Source organism: Netta rufina (genome assembly GCF_964035555.1).
Source record: "Netta rufina genome assembly, chromosome: 1".
Taxonomy (NCBI): Eukaryota; Metazoa; Chordata; class Aves; order Anseriformes; family Anatidae; genus Netta; species Netta rufina.
In genome coordinates this window covers 193,932,180-193,942,719 of record NC_140123.1, presented here as the reverse complement: position 1 = coordinate 193,942,719, position 10,540 = coordinate 193,932,180, and the positions used below count along the sequence as shown (strand labels likewise).

At 39.3% G+C, this 10,540-nt stretch overlaps 1 protein-coding gene across 1 annotated transcript; it reads left to right on the top strand.

Moving 5' to 3' along the window:
• The first annotated feature begins 2,491 nt into the window (after nt 1–2,491).
• On the top strand, nt 2,492–10,357 carry ARMC10 (armadillo repeat containing 10). The gene is made up of 5 exons (XM_084285962.1): nt 2,492–2,640; nt 3,907–4,041; nt 5,340–5,516; nt 7,265–7,336; nt 8,846–10,357. Exons 1-5 carry the CDS (start codon nt 2,524–2,526, stop codon nt 9,098–9,100), a joined length of 756 nt encoding a protein of 251 aa, XP_084142088.1. The 5' UTR covers nt 2,492–2,523; the 3' UTR covers nt 9,101–10,357.
• The last annotated feature ends 183 nt before the right edge of the window (nt 10,358–10,540 follow it).

Sequence of the window (10,540 nt, the reverse complement as noted above, 5' to 3'; positions counted from 1 at the left end):
GATTCTCTTGAGAGGTACTCAGTCTGCTTGGTGTGCTGCTCCATAATTATTCTAATTGGCTCAGGATTTTTTATTAGTGTTTCCATGGAAATCCTGGCTGTAATAGCTGCTTGCAAGTGGGGTCTATTTTTGGTACCTGAAGTATCACGATGACTCTTAAACTGTTTTTTTGTATTGTCGTTGTTTAAGGAAGCTGCAAAAGGGCTGCTGCAGATTTTGAACTAGACAGAGGTGAAATTGGCATAGGTAAAAAGGGAAGAAAACAAAGAAATATAGAGAATAGGGAAGAATGCTGAGGCTGGAAATACAAACTGTTTCCTCTGTAGCCCTTAATGTTGTGACATGGTTTTACACCTTAATGTTTCATGGAAATGTATTTCCTCCTGTGTCAATACGCCTCTAATCCACCAATACCCAAAACGTGGCACTAGGCATTTTTGACAGACCATAAAAAACATAAACAACGCGCAGCGCTCAGCAAGAAGGAAAGCACGCAGGCGCTGAGCACACCACTTTCCTGCTGAAATCTAAAAGCATTTCTGTAACCAAACCCCCCAAAATTAATCAAATCTCGGAGGGTGCCCAAGCAGCTCGGTGCTCCCTTCCCTTCGAGCTGAGGGGGAAGCTCAGGATCCCGCTTTCCCCAGGGGGACCGGCTCGGCCGCGGAGCTGAGGCGAGGCCGCCGCCATTACCCCGTCGGAAGCAGGCCCCGAGGTGCTGAGGGGCGCCATGGCCGCGGGCCCTGCGGGGCTGGGGGCGCCATGGCCGGGGCTGCCCCGGTCGGTGTCTGAAGTAAAAAGAGTAAAAGGAGTTAAAGGAGTAAAAGGAGTGCCTGCAGGGCGAGGGGGCGGCCAGCAGCACCCCCGGGGCGAATATTTTCAAACGCGTTTATTTCTAATGCGTTGGGTGTATTTTGCTAAGACTTTATTAGGTTTGTTTTTAGTGGTCTCTGTAAATAGACGAATAGTTAAGAATAAAAATAATAGTAATGAAAAAGTGCGTTCTCCTTTTTCTCCCAAGTCTCTCGCAAAGGCTCTTCGCGGCTGCTGGGCGCCGCTAAAGCCGAAGCTGCGGTGAGGTACGGCAATGCCCGGCTCCCTTCAGCTCCTTCATCTCCTCCACCTCCCTCAGCCCCCTCGGCTCTCCCCCGGCTGCGCGGGGCGGTGCCGGATGGGGCGGCTGCTTCCGCGGCCGGGGCGATGGGGGAGCGGCGGGGGGCGGCGGTGAGGGCGGCCGCGGCCGGGCTGGTGCTGGGGGCCGCCGCCTGCTACTGCCTGTGGCGGCGGGCGGCGGGCGGGGGCCGCCGGCCGGGGGGCGCCCTCAGGTGAGGCGGGGAGGGGATGGCGGCAGCGCCGGGGGGCTCGGCTGGGAGAGGCCCCGAGCCGCGGGGAGAAGCCGCCGTGTGTGGCGGGGGGTGGGCTCGTTATTTAAAAAAAAAGCACAACAGCCCTCAAATATATGCATTTTTAATTCCCCTGAAGCGTATATATCCAATCGGCGTATCAACTTAACAGGTTTATATGCTGTTCTGGTGTTGAAGCGGTGTGCCCCCATAACTCAAAGCCAAGCAAAAGTGGGCCTGAAGGAACTTGCAATGTGAAAATGCAGATAAGAACCAATTTAGTTGGTTTCCCTAGCTAGCTGTTGGGTTATTATAATTTGCTCTGATTTTATTTATTTATTTTAAATCAAGGAATGTGATGGTGTTTGCCTGAGGAAGTGCTGGCAGCAAATATGAGAACCTGTGAAGGATTTCTTAGCTTCCAAAAGTCATTTCCAGCCATCCGTGACTAGTCCAATAGTCACAGATCGGGTCTTCAAGCAGTTCAGCTACCTAAATAGTTCTGCCTCCAACCTGGCTGAAAATGGTCCTTGTTGTCATTAGTGTCACAATTTTATGAAAGCCAGGTACTCCATAGCATCACTCAGACGGAGAAGTGGCCTTCCTTAGCCAAGCGACTGCACTCCATGAACAGCAGCATTCTTAACATTTTGGCTGTTACTTTGTCAAAGAACCTCAGCTTACTGGCAAAATATCATTAGCATAATGTCTGGAAATAGTAGTCTTCAAATCAGATGTTTTATTCTCTTTTCCCACAGTGTTCAGACAGATCTCCATGTTTAATTTCAGGGAACATTAGAAAAAAATTAGCATGTTTGGTGAATATTCCTTATAATTTTGAATGGGAGGTTTGCTGTTGGTTAACCAGAGAGTAATGTACACCAAGCTTTGTTTACATATTCCTTTTTTTCTTTTTATCATTTCTACTTTGAAAAGAAGTAGCCATGGGATTCAGGAAAAAGGATGGGAGTCCTGCTGTGGTAAAACAGAATCTTTTTGCTATGATATGGTGGTTGGGTACAATCAAACTCAGAACAATATGTACTATAACTAAGAGCTAAGGCTCAGCTTGGTAAAAAAAGCATTCAGTGGTAACTGAAATGTCTGAAACTTGGTATTAAGTATTTCATTTAATTTTTAAACAGTGACAGACAAAAGCCCTCCAGAGTCACCCCATACCATGGATGCGGATGCTCTACAGAAACTTATTCATTTGCTCCAGGCCACAGATGATCCATTAATTCAAGAGCAAGCTTTAATCACTCTCAGCAATAGTGCCGCCTTCTCTGTAAATCAAGTAAGTATTGTTTTTTAGGAAACAATGGTGTTTCAATTCCAGTCAGTATGGAAAATGAAAGGTGTTGTTTTGCTCAAGAGTGACACAAGACTGAGAGCTAGGTTGTCCTGTGTTCTAAAATCCATTTTATGTCTATGCCTTTATTTCCTGCTAGTGCAAAGAATGTAATTTACCAACCTTAGAAGATTTATCTAAGTTTAATCTTTGTACAAATTGCATTTATACAACTTTGTACAGCATTCCGTGTTTTCAAAGTACTGTAAATATCCTTATATCTTTTGTTGCTTACACTTTTGTAATGTTAATTAAAGGGTTGAATTTGAGACAAGGTAAATAATTTCAGGATCTGGTCTGAAATTCACTGAGATTAATTTGATGTAGTTTTTTATGTTTATGAAGTTGCATGCCATTTGCATCTTAGTAGCTTCCCAACTAAGTCTCTTCAATTCAGTTGGGAATATGATGCAGAAAAGCTTTGAGATGGATGCACATTTTCATGCCTTTGTAAAGGCTTAGCCTCCAGGGTGAATTTGTCTTTTGGTGATTTAATGACTTCTAAATGAGAACAAAAAAAAAAAAAAGAAGTGTAAGGGAAAAGAAAGACAAAGTTTTATAATTTCTACTTCTAATATCATTGTCTCAACTATTCTATAAACTTGATATGCAATAATTACCTTTGATCGTCTATAATCTGAGATGCTTTAAGCATTCTTTGCACCAAGGTTTAGAAGTAAAGGCATTATGCCATTGCCAAATAACATCAAATAACACTTTGACCCTAAGCAGGACTATTGGTAATTTCAATGGAAGCAATATACTTAAAGGGCAGCTTGGTGATTGCACATTTTAGAATTAACAAGCTGTACCAAATCCTTCTCCAATTTAGCACAAGCAAAGCATAACAGATATTTTTCTAACAGCTTTAGGAGCTGTCTTATTTTTGCAAGCTCTTCAAAATTCTATTATTTTCTGAGCAGCTCTTCAGAAGGATGTATAGTATTGATGCCTGTGAAATGAAATTACTTTCCAACATGTTTTTGATACTGTAAGCTGGTAATAGTTTCAAAATAAATGCCATACATAGTTTGTTTTTGTATGGGATGATAACATAAAGAAATAACAAACTGCTAACACTCTTTTAAAAAAGTAGTCTGTCATGTGGAAGTCATTAACACATTCCATGTGGATTAAACAGAAACTTTGAGTAAAGCCTTCATCATTTAATTTAAAAATTGTAGTAATCTTATTATGTCTTTTATTTTTCAGGACATAATTCGAAATTTGGATGGCCTTTCTGTTATTGGAGGGATGCTTTCAGATTGTGTTCCCAAAGTTACAGAAAAAGCACTAAATGCACTTAATAATTTGAGTATGAATATTAAAAATCAGGAAGAGATACAGGTAAGTTTTTTTACAGGGAAAAAAAATAAGAGTAATTGAATCACAGAAAATAGTACAGGGCTTTCAACATATTTATTAAATACAGGGAAGGATGCTAAAATCTTTTGAGGTTAGTCATATAAGACGTCAGATCTGGATGATCTGTGCATCCTAAGGCCAAATGGATAACTGAAAAATGCATCGTAACACTGGCAATTACTTCTTTTGAAAAGAAAAAAAAAAAAGACACAAAACTAGACAGCCTGTGTTTAGCTTTCACCAAATGCCACTGAACAGAGACTGTGCTGTTAATTTATAGTGAAATTATGTGAGGCAAGATGATTTCCAAATACGTCTAGAACGTCAGTAACAGTTGTTTATTAAGATGGGTAGCAGGCTGAGCCTAGCATGACGTTTAAGCAAAGGAACTGGAGAAGAAAATGGGAATTGATCCCTTGGGTTTGTCTGCAACGCATTTTTCCATGTGATATTTTAATCTTAAAAGAAGAGGCTGTAATAATGGCAACAAGTCCTGCTGGTAGATACAAAAGATGGTATGGATGGAACAGGACCAGACATAAAAAAGCAGCCACTTTTGACATTATCTGATTGAGAAGTGTCCAAGTTTACATGCAGGTTGGAAGACTTTGGGAGTTTTTGTCATTAGCTTGATAAAAAGACATCTTGACTGTATGTGGTCATTTGCAGCACCTTTAGTGCTGAGTACCTTTTTTTTGAAGTGGTGCTTGCCAATTGAAAACATTAATGTAGGCATATAGGTAGAAAACAACTCCTTTGATAAAGTAAAAGTATTTTTTTTCTTAGTTAGGGCTCCAAGATTCATTGTGTGCTGTCATCCAGAAGAAATCTAGGTAAATAATAGTTGCAGGTGTCAGTTGTCACCATGGTTCTTGAGGAGTATGCCAGTGAATGAGCCACACGGTTGGAAGAAGGGATGTCATTCCAAGACTTATCATTAGCTTGATCTCAATATTTAAGAACTTTAGTTGCTTTAAGTCATTTTTGAAACTCCTTAAAGCAAATATGCCACTTCTAGAATGGAGTCAAAACAATTTGGGTTTTCAGAGTAATTTATGCTTCAGGGAAGTTATTTAGCATGAGTCTGTACTGTCTGCTTCTATCAGGCCAACAGAGTATCTGTGTGTATTAAAAACAAACCAAAGCAAAGTCCTTGTTTCCAAGTGCCTTGATTAGATTTTGTATTGTGTTCACTTTAGGCTACTGTTGCTAGACCGATGATACTATTTGTGAATAGAAAATGTGCTTGTATTAAAAAGGAGTCTTCCCTTTTTCCCTAGGTATATATTGAACAAGTTTGTAAGAGTGTTGAATCAGCCCCTTTGAATTCTGATCTGCAGCTCGCTGGGCTCAGGTTGTTGACAAATATGTCTGTTACCAGTGACTACCACCATAAGATGATAAACCAGATCCCATGCCTTCTTCGTGTGCTTTCGGAAGGATCTGAAAGGACACAGGTAATGAGTACTATATTGTTACAAACCAGTTATGAAGCTGTTTTACGAGCCTCCTTTCTACTGCTTTTGTTATGTGGCTTAGACTGTGCTGAGAAAATCAAATATTCCTTGATGATAGCTGTCCATAAAATCTGTAAAATGTGGATCAATATTACTTTCTCTATGTAGATTCAGGAATAGGGGTGAGAGGGAAGAGCATCTCGATAGTGCATTCACAGGGATAGAGCTGTAGCAAACCAACGCTGTGTGCACAGTGTTGTTGCTCTATGCCTTTGCTCCAGCAACTCTAGAATTCTTTTCTGCTTCCGAAACTTTGCAATTGCATCACAGAGCAAGGAGGATCTATCTACATGTGAAAGGCTTCGCTGATGCACAAATCTCTGGGGAAACATGCCAAGCTGTGATAACCTAAGATCTCCATTTCCTTTCTTTATGGTTGTTACATCTCTTGCAACTGAGTGGCTGCAACAGGAAATTATTTGTGATTCTGTGCTGATTTGGGAATTATTGCCAGAAGTATTGAAAGAGAAAAGTTTCAAAGGAGGACTTCAAATGTTGAGCTTCTCATCCACCAACACCCCCAGGGCCTTCTCCTCAGAGCTGCTCTCAATCCATTCTCCACCCAGCCTGGGTTTGTGCTTGGGATTGCCCCGGCCCAGCTGCAGGACCTTGACCTTGTTGAACCTCATGAGGTAGCACAGGCCCACCTCTCAGGCCTGCCCAGGTCCCTCTGGGTGGCATCCCTTCCCTGCTGCATGTCGGCTGCACCACACAGCTTGGTGTCATGGGCAGACCTGGTGAGGCTACACTCGATCCCACTGTCCGTGTTGCTGACAAAGATGTTAAATGGTGCTGATCCTGATACTGACCTCTGAGGAACTCCTTTTGTCACTGGTCTCCACCTGGACATTGAGCCACTGACTGCAACTGTTTGATTGCAGTCATCCAGCCAACTCCTTATGCACAGAGCAGTCCGTCCGTCGAATCCATGTCTCTCCAATTTAGAGACAAGGATTTCACACGTAATGATTTTTAGGAACAGTGTTTTAGTCCATCTTGTGAAAAAACACAGATGCATAAGTGAATGAGTAAGTCAGTACTTTTGGCTTCTTGAGAACACATTTCTTAGGAACAATCCCATCCCTCAGTACAATGGAAAAAATAAACTGGATTTGCTGGGTATTAGAATTTAGTAGCTTGCTTTTTTTTTTCCTCTGCATCCTACTCTTTATCTGCTTATTCTTTAGATTTTATCTTTTTTCACTGTCATCTCCTGCTTTTAAAATACTAAGAAAGTACCAGACCTGTATTTAAGAATTGCATAAAACTGTATTACAATTGAGTTGATTCATCTAATTTGCTGATGTAATCGTGTGAAAGCTAAAGTCCTGAGTAAAGGCAAATTCTATAGGCTCTCATCTTTTTTTTTTTTTTTTTTTTTTTTTTTTTTAAAAAAAAGGTAAAGGCAAGCCAGTAGAGAATATATTGGAGTCATTGCAGTCTGGTGACAATATTAAAAGCAGCAGCTTGATTGCATGAGTGTTTCCTTCCTTTAGTGAAAATTTGTGTTCAAAGACTCTAAGAAAAAAGGAATTATGAAAAATCAGAGGATAGTGGACTATAGTAAAATATAGCAGGGCAAATTAGGGGCAGTCAAAAGTGCTAAAGAAGATAAGCAAGCACTAATTTCTGCTCTCACCCATTCTGGTTTTAGAGCTTGCAATGAGTTTGTATGTTCCTCATTTCAGATCCAAGTTTTGAAAGTACTTGTGAACTTATCTGCAAACCCAGCCATGACAAGACATTTTCTCAGAGCTCAGGTAAGGTTCTTGTTATTTCACTTTTTTTTTTTTTTTTAAACATTTACATATGTATATGTGTGTAGATCTGTAAATGAATTAGAAGAACTTAAATATTACAAGTACACATACAATTCCAGAGCAAAATTTTAGCAAGTACCTTGTTAAAATTAATAGTTAGATGTATACAGTCTTTTACAGCTTAGCCTCCTAGATTGCAGTGTATTACAGATTATATTAATTGCAGACTGTATTTCTTGCAAATGGAGAGTCACAGAATGTAGACATTTTAAATCATTTGGTCACATTTCATGTGCAACATTCCAAATCACAGAGTGGTTTGGGTTGGAAGGGACCTTAAAGATCACCCAGTTTCACCCCCCTGCCATGGGCAGGGACACCTCCCACCAGACCAGGCTGCCCAAAGCCCCATCCGGCCTGGCCTTGGACACCTCCACAGATGGGGCATCCACAGCTTCTCTGGGCAGCCTGGCCCAGTGCCTCACCACCCTCAGAGTAAAGAATTTCTTCCTGATACCAAACCTAAATCTACCCTCTTTTAGTTTAAAGCCAAATAATTAGTGACAACTTAGATACTGTTCTTACTTTTCACCAACGGGGTAGTACCATGAACTTTTTAAAGTAATATACAAAGTACCCTGATGAGTTTCAAAAACAAGCTCAAAATATCCTTTCCAGACATGCAGTCAGTATATAGATTTACGATAGGGTACGAAGTTCAAATACAAGCAGTACTGTAGATCATTGTTTTCAACCGCTGTTTCAATAGCTAACGGCCTGTACCAAATAAAATCAAATTCCACTGAAATCCCCACCTCCTTTCTCAAATGCATCCATAAATCTTTGTCTCTAAGCACTATAAATAAGCTTTCCTTGTGTATTACTTATGTCTCCATGGAGAACTTTTATCTGATACTTGCTACTTGGCATACAGGTTTATTTCAGTTACATCTTTTCCTCACAACAAAACAAAGATCCATGACTGGAACACTTACACATCCTCCTTCTCCTCTCCAAATAAGTTCCTTAAAATGTGCAATAGCTAATTCAAAAACCAAACTTTTGTTTTTGAGATATCTGCTGCCAGAAGCAGAGCTAATCTAGATATTACCGGATTTTCATGACTAAGACAAATTTAGGGTAGCTAAATGTTCAGTTCTCTGTTAAAAGTGTATCTTTTACTGTTCTATCAGATATATTAACATACAAACATTCAGATCACCACAGAGGGCAAACCCAGCACTATTTAGAAGAAAAGCAGACCCTCTTACAGATCGGAATTTTCTAGACCACTGTATTTTGGAGATTGAAAGTACAAAGCATTGATACACACACAAGCCAGTCTTTTCTAAAGAGCAAACATGCATGCTGTGCAGCATATGGAGTTCTGGTTTATGTAGCTTCTGTTTAGGTGCAGGTATTTTTTTCCCCAATGTTTTAAAGTTAATGTTAAGTACATGTAACTAAATCCCTGACTATTAAGTATGGATTCTTTATTTAATATCCTAGATGCCATCACTGCTGTTACTTTTTGACAGCTGCATGAACAAAGATATTCTGCTTAGAGCCCTGGTGTTTGCAGCAAACTTGAAAAAGAATGCGAACAATGAAGGTGGCTCGATGATTCAGGACCAATACAGTGAAGATTCAGTTTTCTCCATACTCTGCAGGGATTCTACCCCATTTGCTCAGAAGCTGGCATCTTTATGGCATCACCCTGATCCAGAAGTGAAAGAGCAAGTTGTGAGAATATTAACGCAATAGTAATTTTAAGAAGTGACTGACAAAAATATCTAATCTTAAGATATAAAAGAGTACTGAATAGGCATAAATCAGTTATTACAAAAGAGATTGAAATATATTTAATAGAGAGAGCATAACAGATGTCTTATAAGAGATAAAGCAGTAAGTTATTGGCACTGAGAAACCACTATCCAGGTGGTACATGTACACAGAGGGAGGCACAGTTTAAAGCAGGAAAGCTTTTATATAGAGAGTGAATATTTAAATGGATGAATAAAGTCAATCTAAATATTCTCAATGTCATATTTTATGCCTTAGATATTTACAGCTGTTGAATATCTATAGAATGATGCATCAAAGATTCAGGACTTCAGTTCAGGCATTTACATTTTACTATTCTGATATCTATTAAGAAGCTACAGGCAAATCTTAGAAAATCTTAAACAAAAACAGTGCCAAACTACCACTGACTTCCTGCAGAAATAGTATTTTCAATGAAAATTATAGATTAAAATTATCCAACGCTTTTTTTACCTTAACTGCAGAGAATGCTAAGCATATGAAAATGTAGTATGAAAATACATCCATTCCATTTAGCTAAACTGCAGTGCAGTTAACTGCAACATAGAATGTTTCCATACTTGAACAAAATCATAAGGATTTTTATCTCCCTTAAGCAATAACTCTAAAGGAAAGCATACATATTTTTCAAAATACCTTATTTTGAGCCAGATTATCTACACCTCTGCTTTACTATCGTCATTAGAGAAGTGTCATGCACATTTTTACAAAAGCTTCCTGTTCTGGAGAAGCCCTCATGCCTGCTTGGAGAGACTCAGTGAGAGCTCATGGAGAGCTCTATTCCTTTCATCAACATCACTGGAACATTAGTGGAATAGGTGCTTCTGTTGAGTTAGCCACCATAAATTTTCAGTCACCTCTGCAGCATCAATTCAAAACGAAATGTAATACATCTAAACATCGTAAAGGAAACTGAAGGAAGTTTCACTGATGAACACAGAACATGTAGTAAACACTTTACATTAAAACAAGACTACTGAAACTTCCAGAACACCAAACCATGGAGAAAATAGTGTCAGATGTATAGGCTGGAAAACTTAAAAGAACTGTGTTACCTAAATCATTACCAGATGCTTCATATTTTTAAGTTAATACATACACTCCACTGTTAATAATATTTTTTTCTGTATATTCAGTAGATACTTTATTTTCAGTAGACAACTGTCTTCAAATAGAACGGCAAGAAAAATATGCCAAGATCAATAAACAGGTAAAGCTACATATATATATATATATATGTATATATATAAAATCTAAAATATGTAGTATATAAATATGTAGTATATAAAATCTACTTTGTTTATATGTAGTTTTTTAACTCAACAGGAATAACAGAAGTGGAAGTTGGCATGATTCCCACTCCAGAACTCTGACAATCAC